This window comes from Saccostrea echinata, unplaced genomic scaffold (genome assembly GCF_033153115.1).
Source record: "Saccostrea echinata isolate AGI-Se365-2 ecotype Australia unplaced genomic scaffold, CSIRO_AGI_Sech_v1 ptg000062l, whole genome shotgun sequence".
Lineage (NCBI taxonomy): Eukaryota > Metazoa > Mollusca > Bivalvia > Ostreida > Ostreidae > Saccostrea > Saccostrea echinata.
The window spans coordinates 15,046-42,440 of NW_026889811.1; the positions used below are offsets into that span (position 1 = coordinate 15,046).

Sequence of the window (27,395 nt, forward strand, 5' to 3'; positions counted from 1 at the left end):
GGTGAACATTAAGGAAGTGTATACTTTATTATTGTTTTTTTCTTGAACGATTTTATAACCATCCTATCTCCTTTATTTATTTATCATCCTTCCCTAAATTTTTTTCATTCAAAAAAAAAAAAAAAAAAAAAAAAAAAAAAAAAAAAAAAAAATTCAACCCCAGGTAAACTTTGTTGATATTGTAGCACTGATTTTAAAAAAAGCCCAAAATATTAGGAAATAGTAATCAGACAAATAGAGAGATATATGAGATTTAACGTACATACATAATTATCCACGATTTACAAATTTTGATAAAAAAAATCTCACTATAACCTTTTGTGAGCTAAAACAGTAATCTGCCATACAAATTAACAACTATAGTCATGTATTAAAATTGTGATAGTTGTAACCTTTAAAACCACACTTCGGAAAAAATAATTGATGAGGTACAACCACAGCACAACTCCGTGCTTCTTTGTCCTTTCACTGCAGTCTTTAAGCCTTGAATTAAGAAAGGATGAATTGTATCTTGTTAGAGAGAATGCTCGTTATATGTACCCTTCGTGATTGTAAATACTTTAATTTTCTCCAAAGTATGTGGTCTTGAACTCGGTTCTTCTGTTCTCTTCGAAGTTGTCCTCGACCCAGTTTGCGTTACCACATGATACACTATTTTTTTTTATATTACTTTTGGTAAAAAAAATCCAATGTTACTTTAATATTTTAAAAGCTCCTTTTATTTCTAAATAAAAACATTTCATTTTTCAATATGGTGTTAGATTTATCAACACTTTTGTCGATCGTTGTTATTTTAGCAATGGCATGTCTCATAAACACATTATAGATATCTATAGAAATTTTACCAAAATACACGAACAAAGGAAAATGTAAACAGTTTTCAATATCATTGCTCTGCTAAAACGATGATATATTGAGTATATCTACAGTATGAAATACATGATATATCTTTTTCACTTACTGCAGAAACCGGATTATCATGAATGTCAAGATACTAAAGTGTTCTGTGAATCAATGTCCTTGCATTTTATCGGCAATACCTTTATCACCCCCCCCCCCCAAAAAAAAAAAAAAAAACTATTTTAGGGAAAATACAATAGTTATTTAGGAAAAATAATGTTTTGACAACAGTTTTCCGGTTATATCAGATAATACATTTTATGAATTTTTCCAGGCAGTGGTCAGTAAATGTAAGCTAGAGGTACAACCGCAGCACAACTCCGTGCTTCTTTGTCCTTTCACTGCAGTCTTTAAGCCTTGAATTAAGAAAGGATGTAAAGGATGAATTGTATCTTGTTAGAGAGAATGCTCGTTATATGTACCCTTCGTGATTGTAAATACTTTAATTTTCTCCAAAATATGTGGTCTTGAACTCGGTTCTTCTGTTCTCTTCGAAGTTGTCCTCGACCCAGTTTGCGTTACCTTTGACGGATACCTACGGCGTTCTCTCTCCGAATTTCTGTTAATACTGTTGTCATGGATAGATTCGTTGACAATCTTTATTCTGAGCATCAACCCTCTTTTTAGTTTTCTTAGCCCAACAAGAGTCTCTTTTCTTAGTAATATATAGATCCAAGGATCAATGATAGAATTGGTCACAGCGAATCTCAAAGCGAGAAGTTCTAACTGACCACCTTCTATATCTGATGTTTCCATTAAGGATGCAGCATGTGAAAAGATCACAACCTGAAAGCCAAATAATAATTGAATAATAAATATTAAAATGAAGGCAAAACATTTTAAGAATAAAAAGATAAAACGAACTATTTATGAAAGACGTATTGCAAAACTATGCATAAAAATCCTAAATATCATAAAGAAATTTAATTTAAAAAAAATCCAAATAAAAAGTATGACATTCTTTCCCCTCAATACGTAGTTATTTGTAATCCAAATTTTTATGTATAAAACAGGAGAGGAGAAAAATGTGCCAGACTAGACAGATTTGAATCCGGGCCCCCTGAATCTCTAGTCAGATGCTCTACTAACTGAGCTACAACATGTATCTGGCCACCGTAGACTAAGTGCGTTTGACCGTCACATTCCTCCCTCCTTAAAGGTTTTCGCCCATCGAAAACACCAACTCAGGCTCTTTCATGACAGGTCTTTCACCTGTCCCTTCCAGGGCACGACACGGTACCAAATGATACAGGAGAGGAGAAAAATTCGAGGGACCAGACCGGGATTGGAACCCGGGCCCCCTAAATCTCCAGTCAGGTGCTTTACCAACTGAGCTATCTAGCCCTCGGCGATCGAACCCGTCTGCCCGCCACATGTATGTTATAGAAATATTTTTGTATGTTGTCTTTAAAGGTTTTGGAAATTATTGGTGACTTTAATAGAGCTATCTCCATTAATATTGTGTTTTTATGGCTATTGAAAATTTTTATTTATTTAGCACAAAAATTATACGCTAAGCTCGATGTTCATTCTTGAAATGTTTTTTCAATGTTCAAAGATGATTTCCTTTTTTTAAAAAAAGCATCAGTATAGCTTTTGAAAGATCATCATTCTCTGTGATTTGCAATGAGATATACAGTGAAACTTTGGTATCTCGAACACTGGTATCTCGAATACCATGAATATGTCAAACTGATTTGGAAGTCTAAATCTATACGTCAGTTTTAAATTCAATAACCCATGCTGAAAAAAAAACGTTCCAGAGTTTTAAGGAAAATGAAACCAATTTAGATCATTCAACCCTCTATTATTCTTACTGGTTCATAGATTACTCACTGGGAATAAAAATAAAAAAATGTTACTTTAAAGGAATTTAATTTGTTGCTAGTCTGGACATTAAAACCAGTTATTGTGAATAACATTTTGTAAATTTTTAAAAATTTTGAAACGATTCATTGCTCGCCTTGATAAACGTTTCTTTCTAAGGCTGGATGCTTAACAGATGTATGTCATTGAATATTGTTATTGTAAGCACCTATGATTTCTAATGCTACCTTCAAATTACAGCAATTTTTAAACTAGGATTTTTGAAAAAAAATCGAATTTTCCTACCATGAGCGGAGCCCAGCATGTAGTGAAGATGACGACAATGACCAGTAAAAAGATGATGATGTAGACGTCATTCTTCACGCTTCGTCCTGTTGATATCTGACTGCCTCGTCTAAGTTTTCTGCACACATTCAAAATCACAGATATATTTAGAAAAAGGGTACAAATCAAAATAAGCAATCCAAAAATGGAATATATATAAGAATTGATACGGTCTTCAATGGTTCCTCCTACAAAGTTGAGGAAGCACCAGGAATAGGGATAGTAATTGTAGCTGGACCCCAGACCCATTAGATGTAGGGTGGACAGAAGAAGTCCAATCAACCAAATCAATGCAAGAATGAAGTTTGTTCGACGGCCTTTGTTCCCCGAGTTGTAAAAAAATGGATAGAGAATGGCAAGAAATCGGTCAAAAGACATAGCACAAATGATCATTGCGGATGATATTAACGTAAATGTGTAAATAAACGAACTGTAATCACAAAGCTCTTTTGGAAATGTAAACGTGAAGTTTGACGCGTAACGACTCATTACTGTTGGATACACCAGAAGAATTCCACCTCCGTCAGTTATGGCCAACCCACATACAAGTCGGTAAAATGGCCGCCATTGATGATTTTTTGAAGAGAAAATTAGCACAACAAGAGCAATCGCATTTCCAATCACCCCAAAGGCAAACTGAAGAGCAGGTGGTACTGCAGATTCCCAAATATCCGTAGAGGAGTTACGAAAATTTGACGAGTTCATATTTATAAATCTAGCACACCAATTTAAAAGTTGTTACAAAAATGAAATTGTCAATGCTCCATGACAGAGAATTGGGAAGGCGGAACTTGAATTAAGCAATACTGATAAGACTGCTCTTTGCTACGTTTTGAACAATTTAAAAAAAAAAAATCTTTGCACACCCCTAATCCCAAAGAAACATATTACATGTAAAATAACAAATCACATGCATGTTTTACGTGATAAAATTCAACATGAGATCAAAATAAAAACTTGAAGGTTATCAACAGCAAATCAAACTATTATTATTAATTAACAACTCCGAACTTATAAAATGATTTCAGGTGTCGAGAAACTTGAATGTTCCATAAAAAAGAAAGTTATTTTCATTGTTGATCCTATAAGATCTGTTGCTATAAATGCACACAAATGGCATTTAAGAAAATTAATTGTGTTCCTGCATTGATGCCTTTTGACGTGTCTAGGGGGAAATTGGAACATGATTGTAAGCGTTCTCCAGCAAATTCAGAAAGGTCGATCCTAAGGGATCCAAAAGAATAATTTGACCTGAATTAGTTCATTATTATTTTCAATGAAAAATCTTCTGTGGATAAAACAGACAAAACTGTCCATATGAAATCGCGAGCCGAACTCTTTATTTTCTTCTCTGGTGAATTTTTTAGTCAAATTTATTTGCTACAAATACATTTCAAGCATTCCATTTTTTAGTAACTAAGATTTGAAAAAAGCCATTCAATTCTAGATTATCGTTCTGGTCTTCTTTGGAAAAATTGCAATTCAAAACATTAAAAATGATTTCTTATCTACATTATAGGACATCGTTATGACAAATTAATATATTATGCTCACTTCAACTTTTTAAGCTCAGTGATATCCCTTACAAAAAAAATACTATAGTAAACTATAGTTAACTATAATTTACTAAATTAACTATAGTGATAACTTTGACATTATGAAACTATAGTTAACTATAACGATAACTTTGACACTTTGATTTACTAAAGTGATAACTTTGAAAACTATAGTAATCACTTTGAACACTTTGATTTACTATGGTGATAATTTTGAAAACTTTGATTTACTTAAGTGATAACTTTGAAAACTTTGATTTACTATAATGATAACTATGACACTATAATGATCACTTTGAAAACTTTGATTTACAATAGTGATATCTTTGAAATTTTGATTTACTTTAGTTAACTATAGTAAACTATAGTTTACTATGGTATATTTTTGTTAGGGAAATTATGTTCACTTCACTTTTCATTTCTCTGATATATTATACTTCACTTTTCAAACCTCCGTGATATATTATGCGTCACCTTTCTAACCACTTTGATATGTTATGTTTATACTTCATCTCTCTAACATCTGTGATTTATTATGCTTCACCTTTCTAAAGTCTGTATTATGCTTATACCTTTCTCACCTCCGTGATTTATTATGCTTACTTCAACTTGTAACCTCTGTGATGTTATGCTTCATCTTTAAAACCCCTGTGATATATTATGCTTATACCTTTCTATCCTCTGTGATATATTACGCTTATATCTTGCTAACCTCCGTGATTTATTATGCTTACTTCAACTTGTAACCTCTGTGAAGTTATGCTTCCTCTTTATAACCTCTGTGATATATCATGCTTATACCTTTCTACCCTCTGTGATATATTGTGCCCACTTTACCTTTCTAACCTCTGTGATATATTATGTTGATACCTTTCTAACCACTGTGATATATTATGTTTATACCTTTCTAACCTCTGTGATATAATATGTTGATACCTTTCTACCCTTCTAACCTCTGTGATATATAATGTTTATACCTTTCTAACCTCTGTGATATATAATGTTTATACCTTTCTAACCTCTGTGATATATAATGTTTATAACTTTCTAACCTCTGTGATATATTATGTTTATACCTTTCTAACCTCTGTGATATATTGTGTGTATACCTTTCTAGCCTCTGTGATATATTGTGTTTATACCTTTCTAACCTCTGTGATATATTATGTTTATACCTTTCTAACCTCTGTGATATATTGTGTTTATACCTTTCTAACCTCTGTGATATATTATGTTTATACCTTTCTAACCTCCGTTGATATATTATGCCTCACCTTTCTAACCTCTGTGATATATAATGCTTCACCTTTCTAACCTCTGTAATATATTACGTTTTTACCTTTCTAACCCCCGGGATTTATTATGCTTACTTCAACTTGTAACCTCTGTGATGTTATGCTTCATCTTTATAACCCATGTGATATATTAAGATTATACCTTTATTACCTCTGTGATATGTTGATACCTTTCTAACCTCTGTGATATATTATGTTTATACCTTTCTAATCTCTGTGATATATTGTGTCCACTTTACCTTTCTAACCTCTGTGATATATTATGTTTATACCTTTCTAACCTCTGTGATATATTATGTTTATACCTTTCTAACCTCTGTGATATATTATGTTGATACCCTTCTAACCTCTGTGATATATAATGTTTATACCTTTCTAACCTCTGTGATATATAATGTTTATACCTTTCTAACCTCTGTGATATATAATGTTTATACCTTTCTAACCTCTGTGATATATTATGTTTATACCTTTCTAACCTCTGTGATATATTGTGTGTATACCTTTCTAGCCTCTGTGATATATTGTGTGTATACCTTTCTAGCCTCTGTGATATATTGTGTTTATACCTTTCTAACCTCTGTGATATATTATGTTTATACCTTTCTAACCTCCGTTGATATATTATGCCTCACCTTTCTAACCTCTGTGATATATAATGCTTCACCTTTCTAACCTCTGTAATATATTATGTTTTTACCTTTCTAACCCCCGGGATTTATTATGCTTACTTCAACTTGTAACCTCTGTGATGTTATGCTTCATCTTTATAACCCATGTGATATATTAAGATTATACCTTTATTACCTCTGTGATATGTTGATACCTTTCTAACCTCTGTGATATATTATGTTTATACCTTTCTAATCTCTGTGATATATTACGTTTATACCTTTTTAACCTCTGTGATATATTGTGCTTCACCTTTATAATCTCTGTGATATATTATGTTTATACCTTTCTAACCTCTGTGATATATTATGCTTCACCTTTCTAACCTCTGTGATATATTAAGATTATACCTTTCTAACCTCTGTGATATATTATGCTTCACCTTTCTAATCTCTGTGATATATTGTGCTCCACCTTACCTTTCTATGTGATATATTGTGCCCCACTTTACCTTTCTATGTGATATATCTTGGAGGATTCTGTGATATATTGTGCCCCACTTTACCTTTCTATGTGATATATCTTGGATCAGATGGGGTGTTGCAGTACGAACAACTCAAACGTGAAGTGATTTATATAAGCAATAAGCAATAAAAACATAGACTATAATTTCCACATTTATTAAGTTATTTTGTCATTTATTTTGTCGCATCTGTTCAATAGAAAATTACTCAAAGAAATTATTCTTTGTGGCTTGTATTGGTGTCTTATCGAATATTCATCCTTTTGTATGGCAGAGAACTTTAATAATTTATGTCTAAGCAAAATATAGCTGACAGAAAAATCTTTAAAAACAGGTAAAACATAAATTGATTACAAAAGTTTGTTCAGTATTCCTCTAATTTATATTTGTGCTTCAAAAGCTTACTATTTGGAAAAAATTGTTTCATAATGAAAAAGCTGCAAAACAGTAACAATGCAAATACTGTTACTTTTGAAGGGTGATATGGTAGGTACAATGCACATCTGTTTTATTTTTGTAGGTTATGTTTAGCATCGTGGTGGTGGTGGGGTATAATTCTTACAACATTTTACTACCCTTTTACTACCCTTTTAATCGATAGACCGACTTTTATTTGGTTTTTTACATTTACTGCGACATACATATCTTATCTTAAAAGTGTTTCCCAATTTCACAAGCATGATGGAAATTTGTACCTGAGATAAGTGAAAAACAATTTGACTACCTGTTTTAAAGCACTGTTTATCAGGGGAATAGTTCATGGAATTGCTGAACTATTGCATAATATTACCTTTATCTGAAGTATTCCTATCAAAACAAATTGACACAAATTTCTTTATTGCACACTAAATAAGTCATTTAGTTTACATAACTTCGTATAGACACTGAGAAATGTGTTTAAAAAGCTAGTTCCTTCTGTTTTTATGTGGAATTGTCTCACAGATGCTGGTAAAAATTTCGTTTATCCCAGTCGACAGAATTCGGCCCCAGTTCACTATAGGGCAGTAATTAAATTTTTGACAGGGTCAATAAATGTTATTAAATGAAAGCATAAGCAGGTTTAATTTAGTATCTCATAACTTTTCGTGTATATAAAAGTAAAAATATAGAGTATTTTTCAGTGACCCCCATAAGGCAATGACAGTGAAAATCCCCCTCCCTTCAGGAGGATTCAGGAAGGCACCTCACTGGTTTTGACATCTTAAGTGTTTCTCCTAATGCTTGTAATTTGACTTAGTTGAACAATTTGCAGAAGAACATTGCTTTCTTGTAAGTTTGACTTGATCCAGATTTGAACAATAATATATAGGTTTGACTTGATCCAGATTTGAACAATAATATATAGGTCATAAAAAAAGATTCTAATGACTTATGTTAAACTGCACTAAAACGCAATACAAAAGTTTACTGAATTGGAAATCAAAATACATAAGGAATTTTATATTCCGTCAATAAAGAAAAAAATTGAAAAAAAATCTATTACACAATCAATCCGAAATCTTAAATGCTATCAAAAAACTAATTTTAAAGAAATGGTCTTTCAGTGAACATGGTGAACATTATGAACAATATTAGCTCTGGAGACATATTCCATGACGCCTATTAGGGCGTCATGGTAAATATGCCTGTAGAGCTATAGTTGTTCATAACACCATGTTCACTGATACAACGTTATGACTTATATATGTATATAGAGGAAGAAAAGATAGAGTATGCAAATTTATCTCATACGTGTGGTGGATACTACCCATAAGATAAACCTATGCTTTATCCACTTGTAGGTCTATACTTTATCAATATCATTTCCGGTTTTAAAACAATCCCTCACATCAAGATGTAAATTTATCGAATTTTCTAAAGTTCCTGCATTATCAAATGAATGCTAATGAGCAAAGATTTTCGTCAACATCAAGAAAAGTGAAAACTCGTTTTACCTCAATAAATGCCAGTACTGGCTAATGGAATTACGGATGTTAACCCCCCTCCCCCATCCGCCCAAAATCGTTCTCATAAGAAACGTTAGGCCTAGCAGTGAAGTTTGTGTTGCATGATTCATTAGACCATGCAGAAAAGTCAAGTCAATTTCAATTTCAACAATGTTTTCTTACGTTATACTATATAGCTTACCATGGTTCTACAAGTAGCCTAGCACTGTCGCTGTATACAAAATTACTTCAGAGAAAGATTCGTGAATCCCCAGTCCTTACACAACTGTACAACTTCCAGTCAAAATATTATAAAATGAATCAAGTACAATATATCATTACATCGAATGCTGACTGATGTTTGTAGTACCATTTTTTACACACTGAATTTTTAACGCATTTTTCCATTTGCCCGGGTATGACAAGGACCGGTGACCGGTCGACAGGGGATACTTACTCCTCCGTGCCATCTGATCCCACGTCTGATGTTTTAGAGGTCTGTATTTGCTCTGCTTCTGATTTGTATTGTTTGAAAGAACTTCTGAGATTGAATGCTGTTCGTTATCTCCATATTTTATCTCCAACAGATTATCACATATGTTTCAAAAGATGATGCAGATATACGGGAGTCGTTCAAAAAATACGTAGACAATATCCTTCATCACCATATTAATTTTAAAAGATTTAAGATCAACACATTTTCATTGGTAAAAACATTTATTTTGACGATGTGAAGGGTCATTCAACTTGATTTAATGGACCTCATGTTACTCAATTTTAAGAACAACATGTTTTTTCACCAAGGAGCACGCTTAACAACATTGTAACGCCAAAAACAACATCGAGAAAGTGTCTAAAAATTACTCTACCTTTCGCTTCACACACAGTTTGTAGCGTCTTACCCATTCATAAAAATGTGTCCATAACACTTGACACCTAGTTTGCTAACAATTGTTCGAATAGCTTAAATTAGATTGTCAGTGTTTTCAAATTTTTTACCACCTAACTCTGCTTTTACAAATTCTGCAACAGTGAAGCACACATCACGTTTCATGACGTTTCTAAGTCTTTTGAAGGTTTTTAACTATAACCTGTTTCTTCGTAGACCGTCCATCGTCCAATTAAAAGTCTTTACTACTAAAAAACTTTATTTATATACAAATGTAAGGTTCAATTTTTATATTTTTCATGGTTCCTCCAGCATTTTCATAGCTTGTTTTAGAGGTTTCCATAATGCAAAGCAAAATTTTATCACTACTTGCTGCTCTGTGACGTCCTTGACATCATCGTTTTTTTTTTGTTTTTTTTAATGAAGTCCATCTGTCTTTAAAAATTGATATCTGTTAAACAAAGCAGTGTATTACATTACATTTTAGAATCTGAAGTAATAGAGCAATAATAAATTTGAACATTTAGATTATATTAATTCGTTTAAGCGCTATTTACTAGAGGTATGACTATAGACATTATGAAGTGTATAATTAGTATATCAATCAATTTCGACCCTGCTCCGTGACCCCATTTTTGCTGTCTTAAATCTTTAATAATTTTGATAAATATCAAGATATTTTCAATTTCTGACTCAGATTATTTGAATCTATTGTAAATTATGTACCAAATTTGTTTATAATATGACGTTAAATAAAAAGTTATGACAAAAGTCTACGAACTGTTTGAATGACCCTGGTAATTCCAAGATTTCATATTTTGTATGCACAAATAACTTTCTTTCGGCATGTCAACGTCAACAGTGCAACGTCATCAATTTTTCGCGTTGATTTGAGTAGAATTCAATCAACATCTTGTCACAGGGGTTATCGCAAAGTTTTGTTAAAAGCGAAAATTGTATGATATAAATATAACTATAATTATTTTGTAATTTAATTAATTGCGCAAGCCTTGCGAATATATATACCAGTTCAACACATTGGATAAAGCAAATATCAAATCACACAATATAGATATCCTTTACATAAAAATGTTTAACAATATCAAAATGTTGATCCTTATAAAAAAAGCAATACAAAATCTTCTGATATATAAATATTGCAATACATAATTTTTACAATATCATTATGACAATACAAAATCGTTTGTTCCATTAATTTGACAAGAAATTCTTAACATTTGTTTATGAAATAATACAAACTCTTAAACTTAATCAATAAGTTATATGAAATATTTAAATTCCGTCAATTAGGCAATACAAAGGTTTTTAACCTAGCAATCGGGCAATACAAAACAATGTTTATCTCTATATAAGACAAATAAGAATCTATTGATCTCTCAATGAGGCCATGCAAAATCTTACAAGCAATAAATAATATATAAAATATAATGCTCTATCAATGAGGAAATGAAAGAAATACAATTTTTTAAGATAGCATTCATTTTTTGATAAAAAGTTAAAAATGCAAATATCGAATCTATGAATTAAAGCATAAACTTACATTTCGTTGTTAGAGACCTACATAATATCAAATATCAAACCACCTATTAATAAAACGAAACAAAACTGAATTGAGAATGCAATGTTGAACAACCAATGTTAAACAACGCAAAAATATGAATTGTAATACTGCTAGGAAATGACAATCAACATTGACAGAACAGGTACAATTAATCCCAGTGAACTTGAGGTGTAACATCACAGAGTCTGCCACATTTGTTTCATATTTCGATGTTTTACTGACAAAAGGCGATAAGGGCCAGTTAACAACTAAATTGTATGACAAACGAGATGATTTCAGCTTTTCCATCGTCATCTTCCTTATTTTTGTAGTAATATTCAGTTATAACCTGCATATGGTCTTTACATCTATCAACTTATTCTATACTCAAGGGCACGTTCCGAGTACGATCAATTTTTAAAACGAGGCAGGCGTCTGACAGCTAAGTTGATGTTACATGGATTTCAACAACCTTGATTTAAAGTCAGCAATTCGTAAATTCTATTGTCGTTATAATGACTTTATTAGCAAACATAACCTATCATTGGATCGCATATTGGCTGGCATGTTTCATATCAATTGTTAGGACTTGTTTTATACTGAATTCGATTACGGAATGTTCCGTCTACCTGATCAATACATATGGCTAAGGGTGGGTTTGACCGGTCAACAGGGGTTGCTTACTCCTCCTAGGCACCTGTTCCCCTTCTGGAATTCTTAAGGGGTCTTTTATATCCGTGTTTTGTTTATAGATTTTTTGAGATTGATCATTCTCCGTTATCTTTACATATTGCATTCTCCTCTTTATACAGATATAAAAAAGACATCGCAAATATTCAAACATTTCATGAATAGATCAGTCTAATTATTTAAAGAAGCTCTAAATACTAATAATGTTTTCTGAACTTAAAAAAATCTTAATATTGTAAAGGTGTTCATACTGATCTAGTTCATTTTAAACAAAGGGTACTTGACATATATTCCTAGGAAAAACGTTTTAGTGAAAAGAAATCACTGATGTTTGCATACATTGAGACTATAGATGAAAATATTGTATTCAGCTACTTTATTCTGGTCTAATTTCATGTAAAGAATATTCGATATATTTCAAATGGTTTCATATACTATAGATTTCCGCCTTTTTTTCATTTTACACTAAAGAGCAGATGGCAGCTGCATAAACTACCAAGAACTAAGAACTCTTCAGTAAGCAGTTTTAGAACTTCCTTTATATTTTGCACTACCGTAATTAATTTTTTATGGTGTCGAAATGAAATGACCATAAAATTATTGTACGCTTTGATAATTAGTTATTAAAGACAACGTTGGGTAAACTAATATTTACCTCAGCTGTCTATATTTGACTTAGTTTCCTACACCGTGACAAAATTATTTGTAGCATTCTTTACTGATATATTTGGGGAATGTTATGATTTTGACAAAATGCATTCAGAATGTAGCATTCTCTACCGATATATTTGGAGGATAATTAAATGTTTGTGTTACTAATTTTGACCAGATGCCTATGGATGTAGCATTCTCTACCAATATATTTGGAGGATAATTAAATGTTTGTGTTACTAGTTTTGACCAGATGCCTATAGATGTAGCATTCTCTACTGATATATTTGGAGGATAATCAAAGGTTTGTATTACTAATTTTAACGGAATGACCTTAGACGAAACATTCTTTACTTATATATTTGGGGGATATTTAAGAGTTTGTTCGTTTAATATGAGATGGCTTCAGACGTGATTTTCTCTAATGATAAATGGAGGATTTGTCTATGTTACTGTTTTGGAATGGCTACAGTTATGAATTCTTTGTTGATATATTTGGAGGATAATTAATGGTTTGTCTATGTTCCTGTTTGCTCCCATTGTGACATTTTTTTTGGTACATTCTGAGGATAATTAAAGGTTTGTCTGCGTTACAGTTTTGGATGAGATGGCTCCCGTTTTGACATTCTTTGTTGGTATATTAGGATAATTAAAAATTTGTCTGCGTTACTGTTTTGGATGAGATGGCTCCAGGCGTCTCTGCTATACATTGAGATCGTGACTCGGAAGATAATTTCTTCGACACTGCAATCTTCTTCGGTGATAGACAGAGGCCATACAAGTTCCCTTGGGTAAATTTCAAGAATCGTCTGACAGCTTCCAATGTTTCTTTCCGTATCAGTATATAAATCCAGGGATCTACGATGGAGTTAGAAACGGCTAGCCGGAGAACAAGCAGTTCCCTATTACCCTGTCCCGACATCTCTCCTACAGCGTGGGCTAATATCACAATCTGAAATAAAATGTGATTTATGTCATATAGATATTCCACAACATGAAACTGTCCAAGATTGATATCTTTTATTTTCTAAACATTAGTCTTAGAAAATAAAATATGTTTGGTGGACTGATGTCATGGGAAACCTTTTCACATTTCATTTTTTTTCTATTATGGGAAGATGACGTTATGGGAAACCCCTGATATAATTATCATTGGATATTATGAAGAACCTTTTTTGCGTATTATGAGACGATGACTAAATGGGAAACCATATACATGTTTATTCTTAGAATAAGAAATACGTCACGTCTGATCAAAGTAATATTATCCATATAGTATAATCGATGCCTTACTAAATCATCTACGAAACTCGATGTTGTTTTACTTTTAAATCTGTTTTGATAATCGAACGAATCTAAACTAATTGTATTTATAATATCATCTCATATTTCTCCAATTCATTTTGAATTAATTCCATACTTACGATAAGAGGCGTCCAAAGCAGGCTGATCAGGGTGAGAAGCGTCATTAGAAATACGATGTTCTTCTTCCGGTTCCGGTTTCCTTTATTCTGACAAAGATTTACAATCACAACTATGTTCAAGAGAAATGTTGTAAAAAGCAGAGCAAGGCCTATTAATGAATAAATGCAGGAATTAGCTATATCACCAGGGGACTTTCCGACGAAATCAAAGAAGCACCAGGAACCCGGATAAAAATTATAGGTAGATCCTACGCCAACTAGATGTAACATACAGACGAAGGCACTGGACGAAAAAATGACGATCAAAGTGATGTTAACACGGCGATATTTGTTTCCTGATTTATACGTAAACGGAAAAACTATTGCCATGAATCTATCTAAGGACATGGCAAAAATGAGCATAGCAGAACACAAAATGGTGAAGGAGAAAATGAAAGAACTGTACCCACACAAAGCGTCCGGAAACTTGTAGGAAAAATTACTAGTGTACCGGATCATTACTGTCGGATACACCAAAAGTATTCCTCCGCCGTCAGTGAATGCCAGGGCTGCTACCAAGCGATAAAAAGGCCGCCATTTGTGTTGATGTGTAGAGAGAAAAATCACAGTTAATGCGATTCCATTACCCAGGATCCCTAATGTAAACTGTATAGCAGGGGGAACTATTGACTCCCAAACGCGGGTCTCCGTGGCATTCATTTTAAAGGCATATATCTATTTATATTGGCATCGCGATCGCAGTTGTAGAAAGAAATACAGTCTATGATGCAAGAAATTTGCGTTTGTCTTTTCGTCTGAACGTTTTGCCAATTTCTAGGTAACATCGGGATTTTAAGATAACGGTACCTCTGTAATCATTATAAATGAAGGCAACCCGTTCAAACACTATTGCTTCATTGAAAAGGAGATACTACACAAAACAGGATATCTCGTTTTCAAAAGCAGTGGCCCAGGGGCGAGACAAAGTATGGATACATTGTTTCGGGGGTCGTAGGATGTAAAAGTGTTACAAAAGAATGCATCATCATTATCACGAAAAGACCTGTAGCTCAATCCTACGGAAACGTATTGCTGCCAATTGAAAATATTTTATTCAAAGTTGTACGTACGAGATGATGTATTGTATGTATACGAGATACTACATGTAAGTCGTACGTACGAGATAATAAAACACACGTACGAGATACTAAGCCGTACGTACGAGATACTAAGCCGTCCAATCTTGATGTATATTCCTAAAAATCTATTGTAAAAGATACATTTTACTTCTTTATTATATTGAAATATTATATTTAGATTGAAAATATCATTACAGGTAAACTCATTTGATAACTTTTTGATATTTGTAAATGCTCTATTTAAAATTGAATTATTAATCATGCCCTTTTAGCATAAAAGCATTTCTCTAAGCGACAACACGTCAACTGTTGTTCCAGTTTTGTGACCCTACGTAAGAGGATGTATAAACATACCCAAAGGAAACACTTGAAGGTATCTGAGATTGTACTGTGTGTTGGATATTCGTCCTCAGTTAAACTCAAGCACTATCATTGATCTCACGATATCCTTAAGTTTTTGTAAATATTAGCTTCCAGATAAAAAGTGCTATATTGTCTTCATTTGATTTCCTACAATGTCGATAAAATTATCATGAGTTGGCTCGTTTTTTTATATATAACATATATAACGACATTTTTTAAGAATGTATATTGTGTATTTTTAACACGTATTTATATGGAATAAAGATTTATATGCTCTGGTATACAAAACGCATATTTGTATTTTGTGTTCATTCTGATACGAGCATTAAGAAAACACTTAAGTTGCTGATATTGTAAATATTGATTTCTAGGTAATGAATTTACAAAACTTGCTATATGTCAACAACATCTTCCGGAGTAAAACAATTTGATGTTGTAAATAACTCAGGGTTTAGAACATCTATGAAACAGAATCAGATTAAGATGGGGCTAGAACTCCGTGGTATGAAATTGATAAGAGAATTCCCGCTTAATAAACTCTAAAAAAAAAAAATACCGCCTACAAATGAACTGACATCATTTTTATCCCGGAACATTTGACCCATTGACCCATTTTATACAGGACAATGGCCATTGGAAGTCTCTGGGGAAATCGGATAAAATGACCTCCTCTCATACAAATCCCTCAGAAACATTTTGACAAGATATGTTTACTTGTTCTATATTATCCGCAAAAAAAAACAACCGAAGAAAATAAAATTAATGCAATAGAACAATAATTACACTAAGGGTACATAGTACATATATTCTGTATGTGTATGTTTTTTGAAGGATGGGTGGGGGGGGGGGGGGAGGGGGAGTCACATAGTCACACAGTCACGCAAGGTAATCAAAAGTAACGTTCACAACACTCCAAGTACATATTTCTTCTCCTAATTTCCAAATTATAATTTCTTATTCCAACACCAAAACTTTGAAAACAAATATCATCAATTCACTTTTAAATTAGACCACATTCCCTTTAGATCGTCAGTCACCGAAATCACAAACAAAAAATAAACATCGCTTTATAAATAATTACCTGTAAGCACTAAAGTTTTAACCCTGACGTAAAAGTGCTTCAAGGTTAAACATGTACGTAAGGTCAATAAGTTGGATCTGTTTCACTAAATAAAAAAGTAAAATGAAGGTACATTATATAAACCTACCATCCAGATTTTTCAATTTTTTTTTGGTACAAAAAGTGGGGTTGAAATTATGCACAATTCATGCATCACACTGAAGGGAAAAAACTGAGCATCGTGAAATGGGAGCTTTGTCGTGGATCTCTCTTTTACAAACCATAATTTTACTTGAAATTTACTTCGAAAGCTGGATGTTCTTACGTTCACATTTCACTTGTTTTTGGGTATGATTTGGATGCACTCTCAGAAAACAGTTTTCACCCAAGAGATTCTTGAAATGATTTTTTTTAAATTAATGTAAATTGTTAGTTCTGATCAACACAATATTTACACTGCACTAGTTTTTTGTGAAGGTATTTTACTGTCTCCTTCCGCAGCAGTATATAAATCCATGGATCCACTATGGAGTTAGTTACAGCTAATCTCAAAACAAGAAGTTCTGTTCCCTGATTTTCACTGCTTAATTTCCAGGCAATAGAACATATTCTCCACTGAAAAAAAATTACTATGGAAATAATATTTTATGCTTATCTTTTTTGTGCGATAGACTAGTGAAATTCCCTTGTTTGCATACATGACTATCGTCTTATCGATCAGAGATGATTTTAACATTCTCCGTAAAATGGGTCTATGTAGTAGAGAAATTGGAACAAAACGTCCTTTGGTTAAGGCTAATTAAGCTTATTCAATTGAGGGGTCATGCCTCAATTTCATCTGAGATAATTAAAAATAAAAGAAGGGACAGGGTAGGAATATTTAAAATTGTTTGCAATAGATAAGCAGATTTTTTTTTAAATCAATGCAAGGTCCCAGTTATCAGGATGAAGTAGCAAACAGTGGTACAGAATTTGCATATAAATGAACACTTTACTGGAAGTTTTTTCCGCCGAAATATGACTGAAATATTGCCGACTCGGCGTTAAACAATAAATCAATCTGGAAGTTTTACTAGATATTTTCTCACAAAAGACCATATCTTCCATTGATCAAATTAAAATGTAAGTATTTTGATGAAAAGTAATAAAAAGTAAATCTTAAATGTTCAAGAAGTGGCCCCTGAATGAGAATATTAAGAGATTGGATATTTGCAAAGGAAAACACTTTTAAAATTTCTACATTTTCACTCATATACATCGAAGCTAAGAATTTCATACAAAGGAATTATGCTTCTGTAATGTTGATAAGCCTAAGAGTCAGGATTGCATCTGTTTTAACTTAAAAACTCCAAAGAACTTTTGGAAAATTTGAAATCACAAAATTTTACCAAAATCAATAGCATTAAAACGTACGACTTTTCAAGCCTTTGAACATCATAGAAGCTGCTTTTAAATAAAATGGAACTCGTAAATATACTTACCTTGTCATAGGTCATTTACAAAATTATTTTGTTAAAAAGCACTCTGATTGTACATTCAAGTACTCTGAAGTTAATATTAAAAAGGTTGCTTGAGTTTCTGATTGACAATATCTATGTAGTTTTGGAGATCAGGTCTTCCAAACAATCTGTTGGAATTTCCATGGGTACCAATTGTGCTTCTTATTAGGAGACCTATTTTTGCATTCATATGAAACAGAATTAATTCGAAAACTTCTACATTAGAAGAAAAGAACACTTGCTGTGGCCTTCAACTTGATATTTCGATTTTTCGACGACGTATCATCAATTAACAATAGTTACTTTCATTCATATGTCGACTCGATATATCCCAGTGAGCTTGAAATAAAAGATACCACAGATTCTGACACATCTGTTTCATCTACATATTTTACTAGAGAAAGACGTTAATGGTAACCTAACTACAAAGCTTGATGATAATCAATCAACTTTTCAATCGTCAACTTTCCTTACTTATGTAGCAATATATCCTTTTCACCTGCATATGGGGTTTATGTCTCTCAATTGATTCGATACGCAAGAGCATGCTCTACGTATAAACAATTTCTAAAACGAGGCAAGCTATTGACAAACAAGTTGATGGAACAAGGATATCAACAGTCTCGTTTAAGTCATCTTTTCGCAAGTTTTGCGGTCGATACAATGACCTTGTCAGCTCATACAACCTACCATTGAGTCAAATGCTGATTGACGTTTTTCATACTAATTGTTAGGCCATTATTTATACACTGAACTGTCTACGGATTTTTCCGTTTTTTCCCGATCATGACAAGGAGCACACGGCGTGTGTGACCGTTTGGGGATGCTCACTCCTCCATGGCACCTGATCCCACCTCTAAATTTTGAGTTCAATGTTTGCTCTGCTCCAAATTTGTATCGTTTCATTGGACTTTCGAGATTGAATACTGTTCGTTATCTTCATATTTCATCGAAAAAAAAACCCCAGAATGTCCATACTACTAGAAAACGGACGCCATCTGAAAGAGGAATCATGTTAACAATCATACGTAACTTCCTAAAACGTGGAAAATCTGTTATACATATCACATAATTCATATACTTAATCTGCTATGTTATTGCATGTAATATTATAAAAATATATTTTAGTATCATTCTTTGTTCTCAACTTATATCTAAATAGAGAAATATAGATACTAAGAGTAAATATGCCCATTAATCCTTCATTATATATTTAATAGATCTTTTAAATTTGCATCATGATGCATAAAAGCTAAGTCTCTAATGTTCTTACAATTATTGGTATAACATCTTTGAACTTTTTTAACGTACCATTAATGGAGTCAAGCAAAGTCCCGAGACAAGAACAATAGCAGAAAGAAAAACGATGTTGTAGACATCTTTTTTGACGCGACGGAGATGACCTTCAGTATGATTAAAACCCTTTACAAGCGCCGCTATGACTGAGATGTTCAGGAACACTGTCACGAAGAGTGCCAGTAGTCCCAGACCTGAGTATATAGAGGCGTTCACACGGTCAAAAGTATCGTCACTGACGAAATTCAGGAAACACCAAGAACCCGGATAAAAATAGTAGACTGAGCCCAGTCCCATTAGATGTAGGCTGGAAATCAAGGCTCCACCTGTCCATATGAATAGAAGCGCAAACACAGCGCGCTTTCTGTCACCCTTTTCCACGTTGTACAGGGTGTTTCATAATATATGTTACATTTTGAATCTTCTATTTAACAAACACAAGAAAAAGATACACACAAGTGTTTTTATCAACTTGATGCATATATCCATAAGATTCATTATGTACAATTACCAACTAAAATATTAAAAACTGGACGAAATCTCAAACATTAATGAAAATTAGTGAAATTTCTAAATTACGTCATTTTTGTTACGTTGAATTTCAAAACGTCAAAAGTCCACGTTGCATGTTCTTAATGACCTCCACTATTACACCTACAAATGAAAGTTGCTTCTCGAAATTTGTATAACCTTGTCATAAATTTTTGCTTAGACACTCCTCATTTGAAGGTTTGTTTCTTTTGAGCTCATTCAGTATCTGTTGTCTAGGATTGTAGACCCTGTTCCTAAAGACCCCCCACAGAAAAAAGCCCAAAGATTGTGATTGGTGAATGCAGAGAGCAAACTCTTTTCTTCGGGTATTGCATTATTGAAAATTTGTACGCTGATAACTTCATATCATATTTCAAAGTTCAATATATGATGGAAATGCTGATATTGACAGCATCAATTCCTGAAAACCTCCGTCTGACAGTTTTCTCAGGAGTTAGCTAAACTATCTAAGAGTCTCCACTTCACCAATTAAATCTTCGGTTCTTGAAGTCTTTAGGCTTTCTGGAGTTATTGTGTCATTTATCGCATATTACCCGTCCCTGTCCTTTAACCTTGTCTAGCCTTCTGATATTTTTAGCATCCTAAAGAGCTTCCATTCTTTGGAATATTTCCTTAATCAACTTCTGAATGAATATTGGCGAAACGTATTGAAAAAAAAAACAGCTTTACAATTCAGCAATATGTTGATAAGTTAAGTCCATTTCGAAAAATATTCAAATTATGACATCGGCATTTATGTCACAATTAATCATTGTATTACCATGATTTCTTTAACTTTTTCATATGGAATAAAAATGCAGGATTTGATGTAAAAAATGATATATAGTTTGTAATAGAAATATGATAGGTAAGAAAAATAATTAGATTTAAAAATGTAACATATATTATGAAACACCCTGTAGTAGAAAGGAAAATAGACAGCCATAAAGCGATCTATGGACATAGCACAGACAATCAAAGCAGACGATAAAATAGTGAAAGGAGTAAGAAAAGAATTGTAGGCACACAAATTTTCTGGAAAGTGAAAGGTAAAATCCGTTGCATATCGAGCTAGGATGGGCGGATACATAAGCAGAATGCCCCCGCCATCCGTTAATGCTAGTCCTGCAACAAGTTTGTAGAACGTCTGCCATTTGTGTGTCGTTGATGAACAAACTAATATTAATAAAGCAGTAATGTTTCCAGTTACTCCAAAAGCAAATTGCAACGATGGCGGAACAGCCGATTCCCAGACCATACCAGAGACGTTACTATCGTTCATAATCGTCCGCAATCTGCAGATCTCTAGATCAAAAATCAGTCTCGTCTGAAGTTCTCAATTACATCTTTTATTGGTTTCTTAGATATTACTCTTAAGTGACCGTGTCTCCCAGGGCCTATTGTAATTGCAATAGGCGCTTGATTAAATAAAAAGTTTTACATCCTCAATTTATTGATTGCATCAAGTACAAAAAGGAAAATTTATAAGACGTCATATAACTATTATACAGATGACATTTCATAAATGACAATTCTCCTGCATAAATAACAGTCTTCATGGGTTTCATGAATATTGATTATGTGACAGTGTACTTAAGAACTCATCACAAAAATGCCTGTCCCTGTACCTAAATCTGACAACATTTATCTCTGTTTTAAAGATCGCGAGGTTTCATTATACCCGGTAGTAGAATTCTATAGATGCGAAACAAGATCTTGTTTAAGTTCGGCTTTTTATTCCTGATTTCAAAAATGAAACATGTTAAAGACATAATATCTAATTTAAAGTATATATCCTGTATGATTGAGGCCTTTGGTCTCTTGTTCATGAAAGATAAACATAACAAAAGAAGTCTACATGGCTTTAAAATCTGTCTTTCAAAAAAAAAATAATATAGTAAGTTATGATAGTACAAAAATTGAAATTAATTGAATATGCTTTATCATAATTTTACTGAATCCTGAGGAATAGCCTAAGGGTATCTTGAACGGGCCTTAGTTATATCTTAAAGATGAAATGTAATGATTCCGAACAATAATCAAGCTAAAAATCTAATGAAACAATACTAATTGTGAGCAGAACAAAAACAGATCTGGTTGGATCAAGTGCCATGGGGGAGTAATCATCCCCTTTTGACTGGTTACCAGCTGTGTGCCCTTCGTCCTCATCGGGTAGACGGAGAAATCCGTAGCCTATTTAATATGAAACTAATGGCCTTCCAATTTGTATGAAAGACCTTAGTCAACCTTCGACCTACCGGAAGACTTTGTTTGCAACCAAGGTCATTGTATCGCAATATAGTTGGCGAATATTGACCTTAAACAAGATTGTATCATTCTTCTATCATCAACTATTTTGTCAATAGTTTGCATCGTTTTAGAAATTGTTCGTACGAAGAATATACTTTTTCGTATAGAATCAACTGGGAGACATAGACCTCATATGCCTGCAGATGATAATGGAATTAATATTGTTACTCAAAGGAGGGAAGTACACGATATAAAAGTTTGGTTGTTAGTTTGGTTGAAGTATGGTGGATGCTATTAAAATTTGTTCATTAAATCAGAACGCATGAAGTTAAGCAGTTCAATTTATTCACCAAAACTCAAACCAGTGGAACACGCGGTATCAAAAAACATTTTAGTTCGGATATGAATTGAAGAATGAGATCAGGGGTAGAATGAAATATGGAGATAACGAGCAGTAATCAAGATCAGAAGTCGATTGAAACAATATACAATCGGGAGCAGAGAAAACACGGACTTTTAAAACACATCAGAGGTGGGATCAGATATAAACCCCATATGCAGATGATAAGAGTATATTGTTACATAGGTAAGGGAAGTTCATAAGGTTTTGTTTTAAGGTTACCTTTAACATCTTTTCCTAGACCTAGTAAAATATCCAAATATGAAACAGATGTGTTAGACTATTTCAAGTCCATTGGGATATATCGAGTCGACATGTGAATGGAAGTAACTATCGTCAATTTATAATACGTCGTCGATATATCCAAATGTCGAGTTGAAGTTAATTGTTAAAAATACGTTGCTTTTTTGAAGTCTCAATACTGGAACAAATATGTTTACAGAACTTTTAAAGTGTGTATTTTTTAAAAAAAAAAAGAATTTTTCTTATTTAAAGCTTTTTCATGATATGAATAGAACATGGTAGTGTTCTAACAATAAAATCAAAGTGGGAAAGATAAAAAACATACGGAAAGAAGTATAAATATATGAAATATCATCAATTATCTCTTAAGAAGACTGACGGTATCTCAGTGTAGGACATGGAATGGATTGTGAGCAAAGAGCAAGAACTCTGTTAAATAAACTCTTGTTAAATAAAATAAAAAAAAATTGGCAAGAATATACTACGAAGATTACCAAAAAAATATTTAGGAACAAAGTCACAACATAAAGGATTATTTGCAGGTACAACCCAAAAATACAGTATGAAGCGTTAAAAATCGCGGCACGATCAAAGCAACAACAATTTATACCAGGTTATGTATAAAAAAATGATTAATAGGTTTGTGCATATGTAATTTTGAACAAAATTATATCAATTGATTCGAAAAACTCATGTGTGAGAGAATATGGCATACATAATACAATGAAAACTGGCTATTTTCATCATTTTTCATGACACATTGACTAAATATAAATTTTCCAAATTAGTTTCATTTGAACACCAAGCATTGAGTTACGGCGAGGTTAACGTTTTGGGAGATTATTTTATATGCATGGGTTTCTTGGAGTTATGGAGCACATATGGCCCTGACAGGTATAGCAGGGATATCAGGCCTTAACACTGGTTAGAATGAATGCCGTGTCCCCAACTGGTGCAGCGTGTACCTATGTATATGCAAATCAGTTAAGAATAGTAAATAATTATTTCTACTTTAATTAACATACTAGTAGATTACATTGATTATGGTGCATTTTAATGCAAGAAATTGCTAGGACTATTCGACGACGTTTTCCAAAAAAGTGGTTGCAACGATACCAGTTAAGACCCCCCCCCCCTTAAAACCACATACACACACTACACAGACAAAGCTAGCAATAACAACTTAAGGATCTGGCAAATCAACAACATATTAATTAAGCACTGTGCGCGGTTCAACCAAAATTGAACAGTTATGCATATCTAATACAAGTTCTCACTGATTCTTAAACATTTAATTTAATCAACTGGAGTCAAACGTGCATGTACCTAAATTACCATATTATAGGGTTAACGCACGGGCTTGCGAGTGCATTTGTATAGCCAAAGACAATATAAGTTCGATAACTCCTTTAGTATATAGCTTAAACATTTTCCACTGATTTATATTAATGATTGCAATTAAATAACTCAAAATTAATGAGAATTTTTCAGTAACAGTTTTCAAATTAGAACGGTGCAAGAATTTTTCAGTAACAGTTTTCAAATTAGAACTGTGCAATATCAGCGTCTGTCCTGTAAGTGTTCAATATCACATCATTCCAATGACCCTACTAAACGTTATGGTTTGTTTATTGAGATTTTTATTGAGGCTAATATATACTAAATTATTAATTAATAATTTCAATTTTGTGTGAAAATATACACATCTTACTTAGCTGCCATTACTCTTCATAAAAATTGCGATGAGCGATTGACCACACGTTGTTTTACAACGGAGCGTTCGATATTGAACGCCCGCATTCCGAATGTTTTCTAGACATACTCGTATACGTAATGCAAACTAAGCGTTCAATAAAATGCCAAGATATTGAACGCTAAAATTCTGTAGACTTTTAGTAGTTTTTTTATCATTATAGACTATTCATTAGCTATATAATAATACATATTACCTAGTATGTCTACTAAGATAAAATGAAGACAAAAAACTGAATATTTACAATGAAAAGCTGCCTATCCTAGTAGACATAAATTGTGTAACTATATAAATATCCCCGAAATCAGAGTAAAGGTTTTTTCTTCTCTGGGGGAAAGAGCTGAGAGTAGTGCGTGTTAAAATTAAATAAAGTTTAACTTTAATACCCATAGTCCTAAAACAAACCTAGAGATCTTATTGACAACATGTTCTGTTATGTTTTAGATGTACATTTAAAATATGCGTATATTTATATTAAACAACAAAGAAAAAATATGTGCAACGATATTCGTTATAATGCAATACTAAAATGATTGATTTTTAAATAAATAATCTATATTATTATGGGAAATCTCCCACTAATCCGCATCTCTCTACAAAGAGCACAGGTCTGTATTTATATGTGTTCTACAGTGAACACAGAGTTGTCAGCCTCTCTTCTACTAAACCTCTTCTCCGGATCAGAGGATTCATCTCCATCATAAACTAATAAACAAAAAAGATTTAAATTAAATTGAGTAATCAATTTCTAATGTAAAATTGACAAAATTAGAAACAAACAGAAGAAAAGAGTAATGTCTAAATACCAATGCAATCTATATAGGTAGATTTTGTTGCCACGTCCGGTGAAGTTGAGAGATCTTTGGTGTATTTTTCCTTAGGTTGTTCTATACGAATATTTTCAGAACTATTGTGTGCTACACAACAATTAAAGATCACTGCCTTTATTCTGAGTAGTCCAAGGACTGTCTCCTTCCGCAGCAAAATATAGATCCAAGGGTCCACGATTGAGTTGGTGACTGCTAATCTCAGAACCAAGAGTTCTACCGATCCGTTTGAGTTCATCAAGTGACAAGCATGAGCAAAGATGATACTCTGTAAGAATTATGAAAATTGGATAAGTTTCTCTGTAACAAAGGAAATCTGCTACACACTTTATTGCTTTGATAGGAACAAGTGAGAAAACATAAAGGTAAAGAATGATTTTTTTAATATGTATAGAGCAGATAAAAACAGATTTATTAAGATTAAATGTACCTATTGATAATGTACCTATTGATAATGTACCTATTGATAATATACCTACTGATAATGTACCTATTGATAATATTCCTATTGATAATATACCTATTGATAATATACCTATTGATAATATTCCTATTGATAATATATCTATTGATAATGTACCTATTGATAATGTACCTATTGATAATATACCTATTGATAATGTACCTATTGATAATATACCTATTGATAATATACCTATTGATAATGTACCTATTGATAACATACCTATTGATAATGTACCTATTGATAATGTACCTATTGATAAAATACCTATTGATAATATACCTATTGATAATATACCTATTGATAATGTATCTATTGATAATGTACCTATTGATAATGTACCTATTGATAATATACCTACTATCAATGGTGCCCAACAGGAACTGAATACGATGACAATAACAAGAAGGAAGGATACAATAAAGATGTCGTTTTTCTGCCGCCGTTTGGAACTGCGGATGTCTGATTTCATGTTCCTCACCACTGAGACAATAACCACGGTGTTAACAGATATAGTGACTAGCAGAATGAGAAATCCAAAGACAGAATAGATGTACGAATTAATCCTATCCAGCATATCCATTTCTACGAAGTTAATGAAGCACCATGACTTGGGGTAGTAGTTAAAGCTAGAACCAAGTCCAACCAATTGGAGACCTGCGACAAGGGCCCCTACTGACCAAATGATACCCAACATGATGTTGGCTCGCCGTCCATTTTTATCTGAGTTGTAGGTAAAGGGGTACAAAATGGCGACAAATCTATCAAGTGACATTGCGCACACAATCATTGCTGAGGAAATCAGAGTGAAAGTGTAAACAAAGGAACTGTAGTTGCATAGCTCCTTAGGAAATACGTATGTGAAGTCTGTAGCATAACGGACCATGCCGTTGGGTACACTAAGAGTATACCTCCACCGTCTGTCATCGCCAGACCACCAACAAGGCGATAGAACGGCCGCCATTTGTGCTTCTTTGATGACGTCACTAGTACCACGAGAGCAATGATATTTCCAATGACCCCAAATCCAAACTGTAGCGCAGGAGGAATGGCGGACTCCCACATTTTCTGGTCCGATGTAGAATTCTGTTGAACAGTGTTAGATATATTTTTCTCTAAAGTCATCTCCATTTCAAACCCCGTCTGTTATTCAATTACTCAAATTTTCTCACAGTCTGCCAATAAATTGTTGCTTAAACCTTAAAATTCACTTCTGAAAACTAAACATCATCGATTTAAAATGATAAAAAATCAAGTCACTTCCCGTTATTAATGCTGATCCTGGAAGATTTATCAGGAATATACTCTCGATATGGTCAATATTCATAAATTTGTTTAAATATGAAACAAATTTGATTGGAAAATCGTAAGTAACACATAATTTATAAAATATTGCTTCCAATAAAAATCGAAAG

At 32.9% G+C, this 27,395-nt stretch overlaps 3 protein-coding genes and 1 pseudogene across 3 annotated transcripts; all 4 read right to left on the bottom strand.

The window, feature by feature from the left end:
- Positions 1–1,296: 1,296 nt before the first annotated feature.
- On the bottom strand, positions 1,297–10,076 carry LOC133175257 (prostaglandin E2 receptor EP4 subtype-like). The gene is made up of 3 exons (XM_061310359.1): positions 10,054–10,076; positions 3,013–3,766; positions 1,297–1,686 (listed from the first exon to the last, which is right to left on the bottom strand). Exons 1-3 carry the CDS (start codon positions 10,074–10,076, stop codon positions 1,297–1,299), a joined length of 1,167 nt encoding a protein of 388 aa, XP_061166343.1.
- Positions 10,077–13,402: 3,326 nt separating this feature from the next.
- LOC133175258 (uncharacterized) lies at positions 13,403–14,876 on the bottom strand. The gene is made up of 3 exons (XM_061310360.1): positions 14,530–14,876; positions 14,105–14,108; positions 13,403–13,705 (listed from the first exon to the last, which is right to left on the bottom strand). Exons 1-3 carry the CDS (start codon positions 14,874–14,876, stop codon positions 13,403–13,405), a joined length of 654 nt encoding a protein of 217 aa, XP_061166344.1.
- Positions 14,877–17,147: 2,271 nt separating this feature from the next.
- On the bottom strand, positions 17,148–21,326 carry LOC133175260 (prostaglandin E2 receptor EP4 subtype-like). Its single transcript, XM_061310361.1, has 3 exons — positions 20,961–21,326; positions 19,529–19,885; positions 17,148–17,333 (listed from the first exon to the last, which is right to left on the bottom strand). Exons 1-3 carry the CDS (start codon positions 21,324–21,326, stop codon positions 17,148–17,150), a joined length of 909 nt encoding a protein of 302 aa, XP_061166345.1.
- Positions 21,327–25,306: 3,980 nt separating this feature from the next.
- On the bottom strand, positions 25,307–27,111 carry LOC133175261 (prostaglandin E2 receptor EP4 subtype-like; annotated as a pseudogene).
- Between the last annotated feature and the right edge of the window lie 284 nt (positions 27,112–27,395).

Bases quoted from the DNA above. Each gene is read 5' to 3' on its own strand.
- LOC133175258 (XM_061310360.1), bottom strand. From the start codon at position 14,876: ATGAATGCCACGGAGACCCGCGTTTGGGAGTCAATAGTTCCCCCTGCT.
- LOC133175260 (XM_061310361.1), bottom strand. From the start codon at position 21,326: ATGAACGATAGTAACGTCTCTGGTATGGTCTGGGAATCGGCTGTTCCG. The intron at 19,886-20,960 runs GTGTTTCATAAT...AACGTGGAAAAG, and splicing joins ATTTTCCTTTCTACTACAGG to GGTGACAGAAAGCGCGCTGT. The intron at 17,334-19,528 runs GTACGTTAAAAA...ATTTTTTTTCAG, and splicing joins TTTGCTTGACTCCATTAATG to TGGAGAATATGTTCTATTGC.
- LOC133175257 (XM_061310359.1), bottom strand. From the start codon at position 10,076: ATGGACGGTCTACGAAGAAACAG. The intron at 3,767-10,053 runs GTTATAGTTAAA...TTGGTGTGCTAG, and splicing joins GACGGTCTACGAAGAAACAG to ATTTATAAATATGAACTCGT. The intron at 1,687-3,012 runs GTAGGAAAATTC...TTTGGCTTTCAG, and splicing joins CATGCTGGGCTCCGCTCATG to GTTGTGATCTTTTCACATGC.